General features: G+C 42.4%; 7 protein-coding genes across 9 annotated transcripts; 4 read left to right on the forward strand and 3 right to left on the reverse strand.

Annotated features, from left to right (window-relative positions):
• The first annotated feature begins 1,766 nt into the window (after window positions 1–1,766).
• LOC135339495 (uncharacterized) lies at window positions 1,767–3,933 on the forward strand. The gene is made up of 10 exons (XM_064535620.1): window positions 1,767–1,908; window positions 1,955–2,026; window positions 2,114–2,192; window positions 2,249–2,436; window positions 2,481–2,555; window positions 2,652–2,739; window positions 2,797–3,077; window positions 3,131–3,205; window positions 3,369–3,438; window positions 3,495–3,933. Exons 1-10 carry the CDS (start codon window positions 1,800–1,802, stop codon window positions 3,784–3,786), a joined length of 1,329 nt encoding a protein of 442 aa, XP_064391690.1. The 5' UTR covers window positions 1,767–1,799; the 3' UTR covers window positions 3,787–3,933.
• A 395-nt stretch (window positions 3,934–4,328) lies between these two features.
• Window positions 4,329–6,181, forward strand: LOC135339499 (uncharacterized). 3 transcript variants are annotated; one of them, XM_064535627.1, is made up of 8 exons: window positions 4,329–4,472; window positions 4,527–4,607; window positions 4,694–4,759; window positions 4,842–5,073; window positions 5,124–5,198; window positions 5,403–5,435; window positions 5,646–5,715; window positions 5,772–6,181. In XM_064535627.1, the coding sequence occupies exons 4-8, from the start codon at window positions 4,905–4,907 to the stop codon at window positions 6,046–6,048; spliced, it is 624 nt and encodes a 207-aa protein (XP_064391697.1). In that variant the 5' UTR covers window positions 4,329–4,472; window positions 4,527–4,607; window positions 4,694–4,759; window positions 4,842–4,904; the 3' UTR covers window positions 6,049–6,181. The 3 variants fall into 3 exon arrangements, with proteins under 3 accessions (XP_064391697.1, XP_064391695.1, XP_064391696.1); XM_064535625.1 differs by having other exon boundaries at window positions 4,694–5,073; XM_064535626.1 differs by lacking the exon at window positions 5,403–5,435 and having other exon boundaries at window positions 4,694–5,073.
• LOC135339498 (protein HGH1 homolog) lies at window positions 6,156–7,859 on the reverse strand. Its single transcript, XM_064535624.1, has 3 exons — window positions 7,174–7,859; window positions 6,746–6,936; window positions 6,156–6,491 (listed from the first exon to the last, which is right to left on the reverse strand). Exons 1-3 carry the CDS (start codon window positions 7,823–7,825, stop codon window positions 6,252–6,254), a joined length of 1,083 nt encoding a protein of 360 aa, XP_064391694.1. The 5' UTR covers window positions 7,826–7,859; the 3' UTR covers window positions 6,156–6,251.
• A 45-nt stretch (window positions 7,860–7,904) lies between these two features.
• Window positions 7,905–12,784, forward strand: LOC135339496 (uncharacterized). Its single transcript, XM_064535621.1, has 8 exons — window positions 7,905–8,060; window positions 8,154–8,253; window positions 9,528–9,737; window positions 10,312–10,404; window positions 10,764–10,955; window positions 11,203–11,319; window positions 11,901–12,056; window positions 12,295–12,784. The coding sequence occupies exons 1-8, from the start codon at window positions 8,054–8,056 to the stop codon at window positions 12,560–12,562; spliced, it is 1,143 nt and encodes a 380-aa protein (XP_064391691.1). The 5' UTR covers window positions 7,905–8,053; the 3' UTR covers window positions 12,563–12,784.
• Window positions 12,785–12,830: 46 nt separating this feature from the next.
• On the reverse strand, window positions 12,831–15,750 carry LOC135339497 (proline-rich protein 11-like). Its single transcript, XM_064535623.1, has 6 exons — window positions 15,435–15,750; window positions 14,965–15,117; window positions 14,390–14,632; window positions 13,894–14,045; window positions 13,478–13,634; window positions 12,831–13,251 (listed from the first exon to the last, which is right to left on the reverse strand). Exons 1-6 carry the CDS (start codon window positions 15,669–15,671, stop codon window positions 13,066–13,068), a joined length of 1,128 nt encoding a protein of 375 aa, XP_064391693.1. The 5' UTR covers window positions 15,672–15,750; the 3' UTR covers window positions 12,831–13,065.
• A 77-nt stretch (window positions 15,751–15,827) lies between these two features.
• Window positions 15,828–17,436, forward strand: LOC135339493 (protein ST7 homolog). The gene has a single exon (XM_064535617.1). The coding sequence runs from the start codon at window positions 15,848–15,850 to the stop codon at window positions 17,357–17,359; it is 1,512 nt and encodes a 503-aa protein (XP_064391687.1). The 5' UTR covers window positions 15,828–15,847; the 3' UTR covers window positions 17,360–17,436.
• Window positions 17,437–17,746: 310 nt separating this feature from the next.
• On the reverse strand, window positions 17,747–20,668 carry LOC135339345 (phosphorylase b kinase gamma catalytic chain, liver/testis isoform-like). The gene is made up of 11 exons (XM_064535415.1): window positions 20,363–20,668; window positions 20,102–20,256; window positions 19,859–19,913; window positions 19,737–19,802; window positions 19,615–19,687; window positions 19,303–19,393; window positions 19,102–19,192; window positions 19,004–19,033; window positions 18,662–18,785; window positions 18,365–18,490; window positions 17,747–18,128 (listed from the first exon to the last, which is right to left on the reverse strand). The coding sequence occupies exons 1-11, from the start codon at window positions 20,542–20,544 to the stop codon at window positions 17,823–17,825; spliced, it is 1,299 nt and encodes a 432-aa protein (XP_064391485.1). The 5' UTR covers window positions 20,545–20,668; the 3' UTR covers window positions 17,747–17,822.
• Between the last annotated feature and the right edge of the window lie 10 nt (window positions 20,669–20,678).

Here is a 20,678-nt window from a genome sequence, read left to right on the forward strand (position 1 = left end):
CTTGGCAGAAATAGCAATTAATACTCGCGAACATAATATGTCACCTTAAAAGTAGATACCTCTATAAAAAAATATATATATATATTCAAAATGTGTTGCTATATTAAACTATGTATTATGCATGGTTTATAGGGCCCCCCATCAAATGGTCAGAATCCAAAGGATCCAGATACAAATGTAGTGTGCCGATAGTGGAGCTCAGAAAAATTTTTGCTGCTTTCTTGGAGAAATGTCCTGAGCAGTACACAATGTAAGTTTTATGCAAATTGATGTATTTGATTATACCCTTTTCCTCACAGATTACCCGGGGCTTGGCTACTCTATCCCACCTCTTCCCCACTCGTTGATGATAAGCAACCAGTAAGAGAAGTCAGCCCACAAAGTTCCTCTGAAAGTGATCAAGAATTAAGAGCCTGTAGGAATGAACCAAACACCACCTACTGGAGCTAATCGTACCCGATCAGTTGGAGCCACAATCAGCACTGCTGCACAACATGCAAGCCCAAAGCTTATCCTACCCAGCTCTTGTGCAAATGACTACTCTCAACTTGGTCTCATTTCGCTAATTCGAAAGATTTTAAATCCCCAACGTAAGTCGTTTGTGTTGTCCTATAATATTTTAATAACCATTGACATGAATATTTTTTTGCAGGGCGACACTTCATATACTCCAGTGCTAATTGTCCCAGCTGGTTTCCGACTGATGTAACATTCATTAGGGCAGAAGGTATACACAGCATTCAGTTTGCGTACAGTATTTTGTACTTATTCAATGGAACATACTGTTCATGTCATGTGTTAGACATGCTGGTACAACAATATAGTCATGTAGGTAATGGTTTTGGGTTCTGTTCTGTACTTAAATAGTGCAATTGTCTTTTAATGTCAACTTGTGGAAGTTGTTAACTAACTAGCTTTATGCTAGCTCACAGCATTGTAGTACCGAGGTACTGTGTGTAGCCCAGACCTAAGGTTTATTTATAGAGCTGGTTCAACTACAACAGTTTCTCTCATTATAGTGTAACTGCTGTTTCTTCAGGTATGAAAGCTGAGAACAGGATAAAAGTATTGACAGTTTTTCTGGAGAAATGTCCTGACCAGTACACATTGTAGGTAATGCCCATCAGTTTACAGATATTAATGTGTGTTGCTCACAGATCACCTCCAGTTGATCAGCAAAACTCTGCCTCGACAGTTGAAACTGACCAACCAGAAGACCCCATCATTGATGTCGAAACGAATGAAGATAGTACAGACGAAGATATTGAAGGAAATGCTAGCATACCAAGTGACCCCAAAGACCTGTTGAATAGTCTAGAGCAGCACCTTCTGGATTCTAGGAAAAGAAGGTTCGAGGCTGAGAGGAAAGTTGAGGAGCTGACGGAAGAAAACAAACGTCTCAGAAAAGAAATGAAGTTTGTAGGTTCTATTGTCACTAGTGTTTAGTCCCTCGTGTGTAGCACCTCACTCTGATATGACAATGCAACTTATTTTATCACTTGTTTTTGTTTTTATGTTTGCTTCGTTCATTCTTCTTGTAATTTATGTATGCTCCCCCTGTATTCATGATCATGCTGCGAGAAAATTGACATTAAATGCAGATGTAAAGTAAGTAAAGTTGATGGGCATGACTTCAAGGCCTACAATCGCTAGATCCAGTTGATAAAAAAATGGCTGAGTAATGCCTGGCGGCGCTTTACGTATCGCGTGAGACTACGGCATTACCTGTTCAAAGGCTTTAACAAAGCTTTTCCCTAAAACGATTAGTACCACGTCCACGTGGGTTTGAAGCAGACAAGATGATGGCAGGCTCAAAGATAGTTCTTCAAAGCTCTGATGTTGATGAATATTCTATAGCTGCTCTGCGTAGCACAATTACTCGCATTGTGAACCCTACTTGCTACAAAGGTATGATTCTAGCTACATGCCACAATTTCTATGATTTTTCTCGTAGGTCAAAAGTTCTACATCAGTGACAATTGTCCTAGTTGGTGGCCAAAAGATGTGGAATTTTCTCCTTTGACAGGTGCAGGTGTACAGTCACAAGTACACAGACAGATACGTATATATATATAATAGTTTAATTTAATACGTATTATGCATGCTTTTTTAGGGCCCAAAACTATCCCTGTTGTTAAGCTGAGAGCAATTTTTGCAGCTTTTCTGGAGAAATGTTCTGAGCAGTACACAATGTAAGTAATGCCCATCAGTTTACAGATATTAATGTGTGTTGCATCATTGCTCACAGATCACCTCCAGTTGATCAGCAAAACTCTGCCTTGACATTTGAAACTGACCAACCAGAAGACCCTGCAGTTGGTACAAAGAGAGCCAGGATAATGCCAGGCTCAAAGATAGTTCTTCCAAGCTCTGATGTTGATGAATATGCTGGAAATATTCTTCAAAACACAATTTCACGTATTTCCAACTATAAAGGTATGATTCTATTTAGCTACAAGCGGTCTTAGAGTTTCTTGTAGGTTGGGGCAAAAACTTCTACACGAGTGACTGCCCAAGTTGGTGGCCAAAAGATGTGGCGTTTGCTCCTATGACAGGTAATGTACTCAAAAGTACACACGTGTGTGCAGAGTTTGTTGCTTGGTAACTATATAATGCATGTCCATTGTGTTGCTCTTGTTATTGATCTTTAGGGCCCAAAGCTACTGGTATTGTCACTGCTGTAAACCAGAGAAAGATATTGGCAGCTTTCCTGGAGAAATGTCCTGACCAGTACACAATGTAAATGGTGCACCTTCTTACAGTTTTATGTAAATTGATTATACCCTTTCCTCACAGATCACCCGGGGCTTGGCTACTCAATCCCACCTCTTCCCCACTCGTTGATGATAAGCAACCAGTAAGAGAAGTCAGCCCACAAAGTTCCTCTGAAAGTGATCAAGAAGAGCCTGTAGGAATGAACCAAACACCACCTACTGGAGCTAATCTTACCCGATCAGTTGGAGCCACAATCAACACTGCTGCACAACATGCAAAGCTTATCATACCCAGCTCTTGTGCAAATGACTACTCTCAACCTAGTCTCATTTCGCTAATTCAAAAGATTTTAAACCCTGAACGTAAGTCGTTTGTATTGTCCTATAAACACTAACATGATTGTTTTTTTTTGCAGTGCGAAACTTTATATACTCCAGTGCTAATTGTCCCAGCTGGTGGCCGACTGATGTACCATTCACTAGGGCAGAAGGTATACACAGCATTCAGTATGTGTACAGTATTTGTATGATGTGTGTAAACGTCAAAGGAAAACCATTGTTTTTAGCACACATGTTCTACACTGATCAGAAATAGAGACCCTAAGTTCTATAGAAGTGCCTCAGGTACAAATGTAATAGTTTTTTCTTTTACAGATATGGAAGCTAAGGACAGGACAAAAGTACTGACAGCTTTTCTAAAGAAATGCCCTGAGCAGTACACAATGTAAGTAATGCCCATCAGGTTACAGATATTAATGTGTGTTGCATCATTGCTCACAGATCACCTCCAGTTGATCAGCAAAACTCTGCCTCGGAAGATGAAACTGACCAACTAGAAGACTCCCTCATATATGTCAATGATAGTTCAAATGATTCTGATGAAGAAACTGTTAGCATATCAAGTGACCCTGAAGACCTGGTGAATAGTCTAGAGCAGCACCTTCTGGATTCTAGGAAAAGAAGGCTGGAGGCTGAGAGGAAAGTTGAGGAGCTGACGGAAGAAATCAAACGTCTCAAAGAAGAAAGGAAAAGTATAGGTTCTATTGTGAAACGATCACGACTCCATCACTAGTGTGTAGTCCCTCATACCTAACTGAATTTATTATTTGGATTTCATTTTTTCACTTTATTTTTTTGTTAGCTTCGTTCACTCTCTCTTATACCTCCCTCCTGTATTCATGATCATGCTGCTCAATTGAAGGTTTGTAATTTGATGGGATTGATTTCAAGGCCTATATCAACTATATCAACTAATACATAATTAACATTTTACAAAATTCAGCACATTTTTTATGCTGAGCCAAGAGTGCATAAAAGAGAGAGAGAGTGGTGTATGTGGTTTGTAATGGTAAATAATCATTGCACTCCATGTATGATCAGGAGTGTTGCACTCCATGTATGATCACCAGTGTTGCACTCCATGTATGATCAGGAGTGTATTCACGCACTCCTGGTGAATACACTCCTGATATGATGCATGTGTGTGTACGTGTGTATGAAATAATAACAGCCATTAGTCTCGGTCCCAGACAAATATATTGCATGTCATTGTGTGCAAAGTGCAATAGCCTTAGTGCGGCCTGGGATCGAGGTCGAGGCTAAGTGTGCCATACCAAGTCCACGTGGCTTTGTGCTTTGAGTTGGCCTGGAAGACCAAGATGATGTCAGGCTCAAAGATAGTTCTTCCAAGCTCTGATGCTGATGAATATACTTTACATGCTCTGCGTAGCACAATAATAAGTATTGTGAACCCTAAAGGTGCGTGTGCATGATTGTTTAGTTATACAGGCAGACATTTATTGGGCTTTGTAGGTCGGAAGGGCAGAAACATCTACATCAGTGGTAATCGTCCAAGTTGGTGGCCAAAAGATGTGGCATTTTCTTCTGTGAGAGGTATGGTCAGAAGTGCACAGCCTAACAGTGGATATGTGCAAAATTCATTGCTAGGCTAATCATAATCGTTTCATTGTGTGTTTTAGGGAGCAAGGCTATCGCAAATAGTATCACTGTTGGAAACATGAGAAATGTCCTGAGCAGTACACATTGTAAGTTTTATGCAAATTGATGTATTTGATTGTACCCTTTTCCTCACTCAATCCCACCTCTTCCCCACTCGTTGGTGATAAGCAACCAGTAAGAGAAGTCAGCCCACAAAGTTCCTTTGAAAGTGATCAAGAAGAGCCTGTAGGAATGAACCAAACACCACCTACTGGAGCTAATCGTACCCGATCAGTTGGAGCCACAATCAGCACTGCTGCACAACATGCAAGCCCAAAGCTTATCCTACCCAGCTCGTGTGCAAATGACTACTCTCCACCTGATCTCATTTCGCTAATTCAAAAGATTTTAAATCCCCAACGTAAGTTGTTTGTGTTGTCTGATAACCATTGACATGAATGTTTTTTGCAGGGAGAAACTTCGTATACTCCAGTGCTAATCGTCCCAGCTGGTGGCCGACTGATGTAACATTCATTAGGGCAGAAGGTACACAGCAGTCGACGTGCGTATGCAGGAGTAGATGAGAGTACATGTACAGTGTTGAACTCAATATGAAATTGCAAACTGTGGTCTGTGGTTTGTCAATCAGCATGACTGTGCAATTTCTGGAAGTGTTGCTAACATAACAAATTAGTACTGATCACTTAGCCTCCTTCACAGCCTCTCCTTTTTCTGTTCTTTGTCCCACAGGTAAGAATTGGAGGAACAAAGAAAGAAGGAACGGTTCGTTTGTTCTTTCTTTGTTCCTCCAATTCTTACCGTATTTTATCACTCTTATCTAGTCTTGACTTATGTATTGTACAATGAAAAACCACTGTTTACTAAAGAGTATAAATGTGTTCCACTGACCAGAAAAGAGACCCTAAGGTCTATAGAACTGCCTCGGGTACAAATCTAAAAGTTTCTCTCATTATAGTGTAACTGCTTCTTCAGGTATGAAAGCTAAGGACAGGATAAAAGTATTGACAGCTTTTCTGAAGAAATGTCCTGAGCAGTACACAATGTAAGTAATGCCCATCAGTTTACAGATATTAATGTGTGTTGCATCATTGCTCACAGATCACCTCCTGTTGACCAGCGAAACTCTGCCTTAGAAGATAAAACTGACCAACCAGAAGACTCCATCATATATATTGATGATAGTTCAAATGAATCTGATTCAAGTGACCCTGAAGACTTGTTGAATAGTCTAGAGCAGCACCTTCTGGATTCTAGGAAAAGAAGGCTCGAGGCTGAGAGGAAAGTTGAGAAGCTGAGTGAAGAAAACAAGCGTCTAAAAAAAGAAAAGAAGTCCATAGGTTCTATTGTGAAACGATCGCGACTCCATCATTACTAGTTTAGTCCCTCATTATCCTCATACTTAACTGTCCATTAATCATGTATCTACTTTCGTTTTTTCTTTTCTTTTCTTCAAACTCATAATCATATCATTTTATATCATCATCACTTCAATTAATAATTTTATCCAAGTTCGTTGTATATATATTGAAGGATGATTTATTCAAAATTAAGGTCTCATAATTTATTAATAAATAATTCTTATGCTGAGCCTATACAGTTTCCGGCAATGATGGTTTGTGACGGTGTATAGCCCTCGGGCAGTTCCACCTCATGTAAGTTCTCCATTCCCTGCTGTGGCTCGTCACCTATGAGAGTGTGAATGAGCTTCTGACATGCGAGGGAGGCTTCTTTGTCAGTCTCCCATTTGTGGTACTCTCTCAAGATGAGGTACGTCTGTTTAGACCGCAGGAAACCACGTCCGAAACGAGTGGAGCACAGCTGTGTGGGTGTGTGCAGAAGGTGTATTGTGTATAATACTGCAACTGTAAAAATGTTATTAGAGCTAATTTATTGTACTATGTAAGCTATCAACTTGCTAAACACACACATCTACTTCAACAAGCCCTTACATGTCGTACACAATGACAACAATTTACCTACCTAATTCCAGAGCTATGCGTTAGTATCATAATTAATATAATTATACAGATGTACATTACAACCCTCCTACGACACTATATAGCAACACAGACCTTTGTGATGGCCTCAATGCACATCTTCCTTACACCAGGGTCAGTCTCCCTCTGTTTGTCATCAGGCAAATACTGGAGCTCCTCGGGGAAACTCTCCGTCTCTTCCTCTGTGAAGTGGTCTGGTCCAGCCAGAGGGAGCAGTAGTGAGGGCAGCAGGTCTACCTCCTCACTCAGCAACCATTCATGGCACTCTGCATGCATGGAAACAACTGCTTAGCTCACAGTAGCTGGCTGCATGTAGGTATCATCATGCAATCACAAACTATAATTATTAGGAAATAAACTTGATATACATGGAACGGTTGGTGTTTATGGCTAGTAGGCAAAGAAACATCACTAGACTTCACTTATGTGTTCATAATTACATTGTTAAAAGTTCCGCTAGTGTACGTAAGTGGCAAAGCTATATATAGTTTAATATAACGTACCCACTTGAAAGCAGAGGTTCTTGAGTAGCCCCACGACACCTCCTCTCCTCACACTCGAGCCTGCAAACTGTGTGTACGGTAACAGTCGCGGTAGAATGCACAGTTGCTTATTAAGAAACAACTTTCTAACACTGGCCACTTGGGAAAGGTTCAGAAAAACAGTCGCCAAATAGTGAAAATCTGCGCTTTTGTTGAAATTCTTTCGATCAAAAATGTCCACCAGCTGATGAAGAGTAACATTACGTGTTGCCGACTCCGGTCCATCCTGAAGCGCTCTCACAAACTCAACCGCTCCTTTCTCCGAGTGGGTTAGATTCGACAAAATCATGCAAACTTTGTCGGCATCGATCCATTCTGGGTTGACGATCAGGCCCAGTAGCCGTGGTATCACATCCATGGTGAGCATCACCTCTCGCATGTCATCGCTGCTTGAGAGATTAAGAAGGACCACGTGTGCAGTGCTGGACACGGCAGGCTCTTTGTCCATCAGCAGATCAAACAGACATCTTAAAAGCGCTAGAGTCGATTTTATAAGTTCCTTTCCTTCGTCTGATATTGTAAGTCCCAACACATACTGAAGAGCCGCTGATTTCAGGTCAATGCGAGACTCTAAGGTCATAAAAGTGAGTAGTTCTTGGATCTCTCTTGCCATGCTTCTATAGTAGGTAAATGTCGTCAATATAGAAACTGTTAAAAGCTAACTTCCGGTCTAGTTATTGTGGGCGCCTACCTAAAAAACCACTTCCGTTTTATTAATTTGCGTGATTGTCAACAACGTGCTTTTCAAGACAGCTAACTAAAAGGTGCCGGTGAGTTTGTCGTTCCAGCAGTTTAGTGAGGAAGCTTCTTCTTGGTGTTTGGATCACAGCAATAGAAAAAAATGACTGGTAAGTTATCAAGAGTTTGTGTTGCAGTCTAGCTAGGCTAGCTATCACATTTCTTGAGCTCATTTGGTTATTTTGCACACACTGACTTTGTAGACTTGGACTGTAACAGTGGAGTGATCATTCTGAGTGTGGTAGCAGGAGTGCATTCAATCCTCAGCCTGGGTCTGCTGGCTTGCATCATCTGGTGTGCATGGTAAGTCAGTCAGTCTAGTCCATACCGTACCGACCACTTGCAAAATGAGAAACATAAAAGTGCATGAATAGCACAGTGCATTTTTGTGCATTTTTAGCTCGTACCCACGTTTTACACTTTATAGTGTGCTGCCTTATCACCTCTATGTCTTGTTTGCAGTTATGCTAAACAGCTAATTATTGAGCAAATCCCAAGCCTTTAATTCTTAATTATAAGGTGTAGCGAAAAATCAACGGCTCAGAGAGATGTTAGATACAGGTCACTGCTCTCCATAGAGCTATAAATTAGTTCCTAGTCATCACATTATACATGCATTCCCCCTCATCCCTTTAATATGGTATTGTATGCACAGGGTCTGGGTTAGTCTGTATCAACAGCCTCCCACACAGCTAGCACACAGTGGTTACCCTAGTGGCATTGGCAGCTGCTATTAGGAGTGCGTGGTCTTCTATTCACAGCCTCTTGTAGCTAATGTGGGCAGTGTGAATATATTTGCTGTGTAGGAGCCACTTATGAAGCTCTGTATATAGCCACTTTCTCCAGAGCGTGAATTAATGTATTTAAAGCCCAGTGCTTTACTTTTACAAGCATAGCTTGCGGTACAATTCTAGCGGACATGTCCTAACCCCGTATATTTCTATGTTGTTACCTGTGGCTAAGTCGTAAGTATTTTATATACCGTTTGAAATACAGTTACTTTTGATCCTGATAACTGACATGAAGCTGGATGCTAGATCCCTAACTTGATATTGCGTAGCTTCCTGCATGTGTCTATTATAAATATGCATAGCCGTTAGTTGTTGTTGCCTCTGGTAATTATCAATCGCTGCTGTACCCTTGCTCGCACTTTGTTCACGGGTGGTAGGCCTTCAATCGTATCATGTTGCTAATGCATAGTCACTGTAGACAGATACATTACACACCCAGCCTGCTTGCCTACCTATAGACTCCCCCTGTATGTTAGACAGGTCCATTGCACACCCAGCCTGCTTGCCTACCTACTGTTATGTTATGTCTTGGATCACAGTTGACTGCATACATACTATATTACTTTGAGAGCTTATGTAGAAACAGCAACTGTTGTGCTATTTGTACGAAATATACACAGCTCATGTTGAAAGCTTTTTCTTAAACAAGCCACCTCAGTAATTTGTTTGTTACCTATATATTGACTACACCTTTGTTGCTTTAGTTTCTGTACTATTATCATAGTTGTGTCCATGGCTATATTATTGTGTGTGTTTATTGGTCTGTACAAACATTCACTATTGCAGCTGCTACGGAAAGAAACAGTTTCAAGTACGACCGCTCTCTCCCAAACACAACTACTCTTCTCCAAACCACCATAGGATCTCCGGTCCTGGCAATAATGGAAATAATGGCAACTGCAACATCTCTAGCCCAGTCCTAGACGAAAGAGAACTCAAACACTTGAGACTCATCTCTCAGCTGGAGGCACGACGATTGCAGACCATCAATGAGAGGTAGGTTACTAGAAGTGTTATAATGATGGTGGGTTGCCCTAATCAACCTAATGTGTGTTAGAGGATTTCATTTAATTACAATATCTAATTTATATGTGTCTACAATCAGTCTCACTAACTTCCATCTGCACTGTGTGGCATGCGCTGGCGTAAACAAAATCATTAGTCACTGCTCTGGATCGTGCACGCAAATTGGTTTCCAAGCGATATATATCAATTTGTTAGGAATTATGAGATTAGATTTTAGAGCGTGTGGGTTGACTGTACATCACCTACATAGTGTCGGGTGTGAAGTGCTTTGATCGATAGCGTACAACCGGATTATTCATGCTGTTACAGTAATCCAATCCAGTCCTTAGTTCATTCATCACCTTACAGCAATATTAATGAGCCTCGATTACTATTTTGATAATTGTACAGCCATTGATCACCTTAATATTGAACAGTGAACTAACTTGCCCTCTACATGAAAAAAAAAAGGTGTGCTCTATCCCCCTCAATAATTTATTGTACGACCAATGTACCTATACATGTACAACAATCATTGTGATCTGTGTATTAATGTCTCCTATAGCACACTGGATTCCTCAGACAGGGACAGGGTGACCGTGACTTCGATCGTGGATAAGGGATCACCGTTCATCAGTTGTCAGGCTGACATCAACGTGTGAGTGGGGGGGAGAGAGGGTACCGTTACAGTGTTTGGTTGCTCACCTATTGTGTCTCCAGTTCCAATCAACAGCTAGCTAGAGTATAAGTTGTCACGTTATACCGCAACTCTATAGCTAGCTATAAACAAGGGTGAACCGTATCAGTTGTTCATTCTAGATGTGCAGCAATACTTTTTGAAGGGCTATAGGATATTCGATCACACACTATTAAATCACATCATTATAACTGACTACATACTCCGCATGCATGTGCTACACATGTTCAAATTGATCACATTTTTCTGTACTCTGATTGCAAACAATAGTTCCGTGAAGTCTGCAGCCAACATAATTATAAACTTTATTCTCACTGCAGGCCTAACGGACACAGTGGTGGGGCACAGTCTCCAGTGCTCAAGAATCAACACGCCTGGGAGTCGGACAAGAACGAGAAGGATTCTGTATCAGATGGTTCTCCCTGCTCCAGCAACAGTGAGAGTGTGTTTGCCAACGCTGATGCTGACTCAGCAGCCGAGAAGAAGAGAGCACCAGACACACCCAATCAGAGGTGAAAGGTCAACTATGATTAATGGGCCTGAGAAATGTGACCACGTATCTCAACAAAACGGCTTTTCTAAAAGCCACCACAGCATCAAAAAGAATCACTTATTAATATGGCTATAGGCTATAGGCTTTAAACTTGTTTGGGAATATATAGTATATTTCCTCTTTGCATTTATAGACTTTCTGTTGGCCAGCAAACATCTTTACTTATGATAATCAATGCTACTAATGTTTGATATGTTTTCATGCAGTCCGCCGTCAGTGACAGCACAAGAGAGAAGGAGAGAGGCGGTTATGGGACGGAGGAGAGCACAAAGAACTAACTCCACACGACCACTGCTTGGGACCAGTATAAGCTCGGACTACGGGTATACACTGTGTGTGTGTGGGTGTGGGTGTGTGTGTGTGTGTGTGTGGGTGTGGGTGTGTGTGTGTGTGTGTGTGGGTGGGTGGGTGGGTGTATGTGTGTAAGGTCACTCTGGTTCTTACCCCCTCCCTATTGTAATAGATCAGCCCATGTTACAATGTAGTGTAGCTTGGATTGTTTGACCTTACTTCAGGCCCAATGGTACTGACCTCGCTTCAATTCTTGTACACTAGCCATAAGTATATTGTTGTGACAATGGACCATGGATGGTTGACATCTTATGCATGCTCCATTTGCATTCTCTTTTGGGAGGGGAAGTACATTTCGTTTTTTGTGTAAACGGTATTTGGATGGTGAAGAGTATTGCAGTAGTGGTTTCAGACAATGTAAAGGGAAGCCCTTTTTAAACTAACACCATTTGGGGAAACAAAATGTGGGCTATGTAATGTGAAGGGTTTTTGGGACCTAGAGTGCCTGAGCTTTATTGTAAGGGGGTTACATTCCTTATCATGATACCCTGTATGTACAGTTGTTGTTTGAACCAATGTGTAGTATAATTATGCTATTCTCCATCCCTCCCAGTGGCTCAGTGAGTGAGAGTATTGGGGGATCTTGTATGTCTCTGCCCACTGACGAGTTTGGAGCCACGCCCAGCATGAGAGTGCTGACTCGGCATGCTGGAAGCCGTAAAGGATCCTTGAGGTCACTCCTGGGTACCTCAGAGGACAACCTAAGAAAGTGAGTGCATGGGAAATGATATCTTTCACTTAATTGCGATTTACCATAATTATTATACAGCTCAACTGTGCATGACAGAGTATGTTTATATAGAAGATTTTTTGGAGCCTATAAACTTTGGGCAGAATCCACTAGACCTTCTAATAGTCTTGTGTGTTATTATAGACTTAGTTGGAACAAGATTACCCCCCCCCCCACACACACACACACACACACGCACACACACACACACACACAGTTGTAGCACACTCCCACGGATGCATCGCCTCCCTCCACTCACCACATCCCGCCCACCTAGTGCCGCGGCTCTCTCTTCTCTGCAAACACTCTCCGAGAATGTTCCCTTGGCAGCCGAGTCTGTCACTAACCTCTCGGCAATCGAGCGGCCGAGACCAAGAGTTCAAAGTTCAGAGGGGGAGTCCCTCCCTCGACTGAGCCTGCATCTGGCTGATGATATTGGACTCGGGGATCCCACCAGCGATGATGCATTCAGATCAATGGTGTGAACGTGTATGTACGTATACCGTAAATATGGCTTCTTTACTTATAATCACGTTTCATCAATGTACATAATCTCATTGCAATATTCAGCTTCAATGTCACTTCTATTTTATAGATCAGTATTTTCAGCAATAAACTCATATTATGGTACGTATATAAATGTCCTTGTTGCCCTGGGCATTTCATTGTATACATGTTGTATCCATAATTATAATTATATTCAAGAACTAACAATCATTGTATCAATTGCCATAATTATCTCTTCTCTCAATAAAAGTTTCCAACAAGTAAAAAATATTTGCATAAACAATATGGTACAGTTTCCATGATGATAGTATACATACTGTACAGTTTCCATGGTGATAGTATACGTACTGTACAGTTTCCATGGTGATAGACTACTTATATATAATGGCTCTGCTCTACTGAGAAATAGAAATGAAAACAATAATTAATTCAACAAACTGCCCATAGAAATATCATTGAAGCAAGTACAACCTAGCCACAGTTAAATCTGCCTAATATCCAGAATAGAGTTTGGAGAGGCTGTGGTTTGTGCCGAGTTAGGAGGGGGAGAGGGTGGTCCTACCGTCAGTGTGGAGGGAGGGGGCGGTGAGGGTGGTGGGACATGTGACATTGGTGACACCACTGGACTCGGAGTGATGCACCCCACTGGGGACAGGGGACAGGCACTCTGCACACAGGGAGAGATATAAGACAATCATGAGTTAATTGGGATACCATGCATCATCATACAATATAGATTATACAGCTTCTGAAATTGGGCCCCTTCGCATTCAATTCAAAACCCCTTAGGAGTAGCTGTATATAGTGCTCAGTTTTTGAAAACAACAACTCTTCAATCACTTTTATTAAGGTTTATTTCTTGACTATGCCACCATAAAACGTATAAAGCTCACCTGAAACTTCCTTCTGAGTGCTCTAGTGAGCATTGGAGTGAGTCCAGTGCCAGTGTCTAGGTTACGTGATCTCTGATGACAGGTAGTACCTCCTGGGCTCCTATTGATCCTCTTCAGAGCTGCCCTTTGTTTGGAGAATTCTGGGCTATCGTCAAACCTACAGAAAAGTGTGTGTACACTATTGATATATAGCTTTTGAATATGATGACGCTTTACCAGATGTAGGTCCACAGCTGCAAAATACACTATTGACAATGATGACCCTTTACCCCACAAATCTGTATCACCAGGAGTGCATGAAATGTACTTCATATACTCTTGGTATCACCAAAGGCTAAAATCCTATATGCTTTGCAGGTAGGCCAATGCAATAAGACTTCAGTATGGTAGACCTAGATGTGTAGGCGCCCAGTCACCTTTGTCCAAAATGGAATGACTTCCTCCTGGCTGTCCTGATAGAGGCAGCCTCACTGCTGCTAGAGCTAGTCTTCTTCAGTTTGACATTCCTCAGGTCTGCCAGTGACACCATGAACCCCTCGCCACTGCCTCCACCTGCAACCACAGCCTTCTATAGAGGGGGAGCCACGTTATATGGTTGAACACATCTACACAATTACCATACAAACTGTACAATACACACTGCCATACTGACAAGGCATGCATGTACATCAGAGGAGGTACGACACGCATGCCTTGATTTGCTAATTAGCCTCTGCAATAATGTTGAGTGTGGGCGGATAATCAAGGCATAATTACGCCCACGCTCAACATTGTTGCAGAGGCTAATTAGCAAATCGAGGCACGCGTGTCGTACCTCCTCTGCAAGAAGTATGTTTCACAGCATTTTTAGCTATTTACTGTATAAAGAGCGCAAATATTTTCACCATCTCACTATTCTGGTACAATTCGCACCTTTCTCTCTGTGGGTTTCCGTAGTTTCACGCTCTTTATATCGTCTAGTGTAACGGCCGGTAATGCCTGCCCCACTTTCTGTAGTTTGACAGTTCTGCTTCTGGTGATGACACGTCTCTGTGGTTGTGAGGCTAGTGAGGGTGGTGGAGGTGGGGGCGGTGGAGGGGGCGGTGGTGGTGCTGCTGGTGGAGGGGGCGGTGATGGAATGTTCTCAACCACTTGTTGAAAGGTCCCAGTTGATTGCTGAACAGGAGATAGTAACATGACACATTTGAGCTAGCTATTGTGTATAATACAGCCAGATTATTGGACCTCAAAGTCTACATACATGTTGGGCAGCAGCCCACCTTTTTGTTACAGCCAGGTTAAATGGGCCCCAAAGTCACCATATCATGTGTTTGGACTTGTGTTAGCAGGCCACCTCTTTAGTACAGCCACTGTTGGTCTGCCTAGGCCATTGATGATAATAACTTGTCCATTATAACAAGCTCTAACTGACAAGTACTTTACAGTGGTGATTCTTAGCAAGCTCACAAATGGAAACAATCAGTGAATATGGGTCCAAATTTACTCACCCTCAATTTCTTTAGTCTCTTCTTCTCCCGTACCTCCTGAGTCTTGACCTGTTGTAGCTCCACCTCCATCTCCTTCAGTCGCACCTGAGCATCTTCCAGCTGTCTCTTGAGGACACGAGATGGGAACACTATGTCCTTGGCAACCTGAAGGCTCTATGTATGTGTGTGTGTGTATGTGGGTATGCATGATGTGTGCGTGTGTGTGTGTGTGTGTGGGTAGGTGGGTATGCATGATGTGTGCGTGTGTGTGTGTGTGTGTACATGTAAGTGGTGTGCGTGTGTGTGGAGAAATGCACATTAAATATGGGAAATACAGTCTAAATGTGCTACTAGAATGTAACGATTTTCATGCTAGCTATAAGGTACATATTATCACTTCCATAGCACATACATACACATAGACCTGTACATCAATCGAAGAGTCTAATTAAAGTAATAGGCAATCTTGTTAACACAGACACGTATTGTACCTGTGTGATTCCAGACTGACACCAGCTGTACAGTCCTCCTGCCCACCCATCGCCCTGAGCACCATACTCATTATCATCACTACCTCCTCCTCTAGCTATCTTGCTTGCAGGTGGATAGATGTTTTCTTTCTGATTTTCGTGATTTTCTTCTCTCACATCTTCCAACTGTCTCTTCGCCCTCTCCACTTGTCTCTTATTAGCAGCTACCTGTCTCTTCCTACGCTTAGAGTTAGGCATCTCAAACTTCTCTTTTCCTCACAAAAAAATTTGAATTTATCGAAGTGCTTTAATTAGGTGGGCTTTTATTAGAATCCTTTGTACCTTAAAGAAGTGCATTGTGTGTCTTTGCTGTGATCTTTCCTGGGATTGTATCAATACTGGAGTAACGGGAGCTCTTGAAGGATCGTCAGCAGATGAGTAGGACTCAGTGTGAAGCTATGGAAACGCTAGATTCTTTCTTCAATAACACCACTTCTCAGTTTTATGTCGTTTTGACCGGAACATCTAGTTTTCTCTCTGGAGTTTTGATGTTTTTGGAATGGCTACATTTCACTTACTTTGGTATGTCAATTGTCGATCGAATCTCAGCGTTTATTGTCCAGATATTTCCCTTCATTTTGAATCGACGGAACAAAGACACCAAGAATGCGAAAGCTCTAAAGAAAGTGCCCGATGTGAAAGCTGTCCGAAACTCTATGATGCTGTTTAGAGGAGCTGAATACAATCGATATTTCCTTGAGACGAATCGAGAGCCATTAGTTGAATACGATGTCACTTTAACCTCAATGGATTTTCGATCATTCTTCACGTACGATGGACCCTCACTCGAGTCTGGGGCTACAGATCAACAGATAATTAACGGCGTGTGGCGAGAACCTGACAGAATGAAACGAATTGAAATTGCTCACAAGGCTCTCTCGATAAATCCCAGTTGCCCTCTGGCTCTGATTGTCTTGGCTGAAGAAGAAACTAGTTCGATTCTGGAGGTTGAAGAAAGGCTAAAAATTGCATTGAAATCAGCTGAAGGAGCAAGTAAAGGCAGTCATATTTTGAGCCAGCAGGATCCCATGTACAAGCCACTTCACGAGAGGAATCAATATGTCTGTTCGTACTGCCGTATCCGATCGGCTGTGTGTGCAAGAAAACTCGGCAAGTTGAAGGAATCATCCAAAATGTTTCGAGATTTGTTGAGGGACGACCGGGCACTTGCAATGGCTAATATAAACGAGAGTCTCATTGAATGTCTACTGGAGATGCAATGCTATAGCGATGTACAGCAGCTACTACAGAAGCAGGAAGAAGTCACCCTCTACAAGTCAACGGTCATGTGCTATACACTGGCACTCATGAAGGCACGGGCTCTCACTGAGAAGTTTTCCCCGGATGCGGTTGCAAGGAGAGGTCCCAATGCTGCGGAGATGATTGCTGTGGATGCCATCCACTGTGCAGTTGAGATGAATCCACACGTCCCCAAGTATCTACTGGAGTTGAAGAGTTTGATCTTACCACCAGAGCACTATTTCAAGCGTGGAGACAGCGAGGCGATTACTTATGTGTTCCATCATCTTCATCACTGGAAGCAAGTCGGAGGTGCTCTACAGCTACTCTCATCGACATGGGAGGGAGCGTTTCGCCGGATCCCATTTCCGCTCGAGCGTGGGCACCATTTCCCACCCTACCCTGCTAACATGGAGGCCATTGATCAACAAGTACTACCCCCACATCATGAACTGTCTGTGTTCCCTCAAAGAGAAACTCCCTTCTTCATGGTGTTTACTGGTGTGCTGTGCTTCAGCTTCATGACACTAACTGTCATTGCTTACCATTTCCCCAAAGCCATGACACAGTACGCTAAAGCTGTCACTACTTTGTTTCTTGTTGTACTCGAGAAACTTATTCCCACTGATTTTTTCGGTATTTTTTGACTATTTAAAAATGCTTTATTCATGATACATGGCTAGTTTGTACGATCTGATATTCAATATTGTTTGCAAACACATGACATACTGTTGATGCTAATATAACGAGTGTCGCAAGCTGCGCTGTGCTAATGCCTCTCGCCATGTTATGCTTTCGCTCAAAAAGTATTAGAGTGGTAGAGGGAATAAGCTATATATAATGAATTCATTAGGCAGTAGCACCTACTACCTTTCATTAGGTAGCAGCCCTACGTATACTGCCTTTCATTAGGTAGCAGCCCTACTGTCTTTCATTAGGTAGCAGCCCTACTGCCTTTCATTAGGCAGTAGCACCTACTACCTTTCATTAGACAGTAGCAAACGGTTTATTTTTTAAACAATTCTGGACATGTACTCTTTCATAATAATAATGTATATACACAAAACAGAGTTCACAATAATAATGCTGATTGATCAAAATTAACAGAAATTAAACGATGAACATATTATTAGACGGAGAATCCGTCTCATCTAATAAGAAACTAAACGAGTCTTCTAACGAGTTAGTAGAGTCTGCAGATAGTTTAATGGGGACAGTTTCAAAGAGAGCCGCTCTGTTTTGCTCCTCCCCTCTCTTCACCCAGTGACCATACACGTGGAAGGCGCATCCATCGATAAGACTGCGTACAAACCGGTTATCGTATGGCACAGAGCCTATACTGGCCAGAGTGATGGTCTTGGGCGACTTCCCCATCTTTTGAAGAACAAAACAGCTCATTATGCCAAACACTACACCCTGAATGTGTGTGTGTGTGTGTGTGTGTGTGTGTGTGTGTGTGTGTGTGTGTGTGTGTGTGTGTGAGAGAGAGATAAGTATGAACTGGCTTTAATGAAAATACATCAATCTATTTATTGCAGTGTAACTGACTGTATTAAACGCAGGGAATGAGATTCAATCCACTACTACCATGTATTGTACATATCACACACAGCTATACAAATAACTATACAGTACATGTGCTGTACACTCACTCTGAACTTGGTCCTTGCTGAGAACACAACAAAGTCGACAGGTGTCCTCTGGAGGAGGAAGGGATGGGAGAGGGCACCATCGGCCGTGAGTCTGAGTCCAGGGTCCGTCACCAGGAGTTTACGAATCTAACAAAGGGACAATTCTGTCATCATTAGGAGTGTATTGATCAATATAGTATGAACCTCACACGCAAATTTAACCTCTGAGCAGCTTCCATCTACACACTGTTTTCTTTCTACAGGCTTAACCGTTCTACCCTCTAGCTAGCTATCTCCTAGTACTACCCTCATCCTCACCATGTCCTTGGCTTGGTCTGAAATGTCGTCCCACTCTGGACTAACGAACTCGTATCGACCCTCCATTATGCTCCTCAACATGACTAGCTGCTTACGATGCCAGAAAGGGGGAAAACCCACGAGCCTGTAAGGTAGATATGATTAAAGTACCAACATGTGCCGTTTGACATACAGTGTACAATAGTAGCCTCGTCCCCAGCTGATTTTTTATTTTTCTCTTTTCGCTTTATTAAAGAAATATCGGCCTGGGGATGAAGCTATAATACAATAGGAGTTGCAACAAAAAAATAGTGTATTTATCACATAATAGTCAAATAATTATTGCATAAACTAGATACTTACAGGGTGTACATGATGACTCCACATGCCCACCTGCAAGAGGAGGGATAGCACTTCAACACTGACACACAATAATGTGTGGAGTTGATGCATGTACTCACAAGTCGATCTCTTTGCCATATCCCGGAGCCCCAGTCTCCACTGATCTCCTGATCATCTCTGGAGCAAGGTATCCCGGTGTCCCCAACAGCTCTGTGTGCATAAAGAGAGAGAGTGACTTCACAGAAACACTTCACATAAGCAAGCTATACACGCGTACGTTTCTGGAGATGTACGGTTAGACTGGCTTCTTCAAAAGTTACCTGACAACTCTTCATCTTCCTCAATAAAGACAGAGAATCCAAAGTCGGAGATTTTCACACTCAGTTGGTCGTCCAGTAGAACGTTCTCAGGCTGCACAATAAATACAAGCATGTTAAGATAGGACAGTGCTCCACACGCCATGTGTGTATGGCCCTAGTCCAGGCCCAAGTATTGTATTTGGGGCGAAATCTTCTCAGGGCTACAAAACCTTACAGTAAAGTACATGTACGTGTATCTAGTGTCTCTTCAGTAGTAGCAAGAGTTGTATTTAATGAATCCAGCTCTAGTTTTTGAGTGACTGTAAGGCTCACCTTCAAGTCTCTGTGTACCACATTGTGAGAGTGAAGGTGGTCCACTGCTAGTAAGATCTGCTGCATCACTTGTCTGCAGGGGCTATCAGTGTAGCACTGCATGTACACAGAAACGCTCTTACCTAGTCTTTTTCTCTGATAGCTTGACCATTTGTGTGAGGTAGTCGAAAAGCTCTCCCCCAGTAGCACTGCATTGCATGAACACAATCATAGTGGTGTATATATACAGGAGAGAGGCACTTACAGCTCGAAGACCATGAAGATGAACGCAGGAGATTCGAATACATCTTGAAGATTAACTAAGGAATAAAAAATTGGTAAGAGTGACAATCGATCAATATTAACATTGAGCATTGAAACAATGGATTTGGGCCTTAAAGGAAACTGTGGTCTAACTAACTGGGGGGTATCAAACTCTTGAAATTGAATACACGAGACGACAAATAAAGAGCATTCAAAGAAAGCTGGATAGTGAGAAATGACTCACTGATGTGTTTGTGTGGAGGTACTGTGTTGAGGACTTGTATCTCTGCCTGGATGGACTCAGTAATGGCCTCCTCTTGAGACTTGTCGATGATCTTTACCGCATACTCGAGCCCCGTCTCCCTGGAGACGCACTTACGTACTGTGCTCGACAACCCTCTATGGTGTGTGTGTGTGTGGGGGTGTGGGTGTGTGTGTGTGTGGGGGGTGGGGTGTGTGTGTGTGTGTGCTATACGTACTTCACTGGGGCATACGATCATCTCACCTTCCTAGTATCTCTCTGGGCTCGTACTTTGTGTGGAAACCACCACCTTCTCCATCATTCTCCTCACGTTTGAGCATGTTTAATAAACTGTCTGACTTTATGAAAGTTGGAGGGATGTGTAGAGCAATATCTGAGGAGCTCCGGCTGGTCGCCTCAGACGAGCTCGAGGGACTGGCTTCCATTGTTCCCCGTGGTGTAGGCCTGTTAGCGCAACAAAGGCTGACAGTGTTAGCACAATGTAGGAGATGTATCTTTTCTTGTCTCTTGTATAAATTATTGTGTGGTTAAAGTACAAAGTTCAGAGTTCAACAAGGGC

The sequence above is a fragment of the Halichondria panicea genome, chromosome 8, assembly GCF_963675165.1.
Source record: "Halichondria panicea chromosome 8, odHalPani1.1, whole genome shotgun sequence".
Taxonomy (NCBI): domain Eukaryota; kingdom Metazoa; phylum Porifera; class Demospongiae; order Suberitida; family Halichondriidae; genus Halichondria; species Halichondria panicea.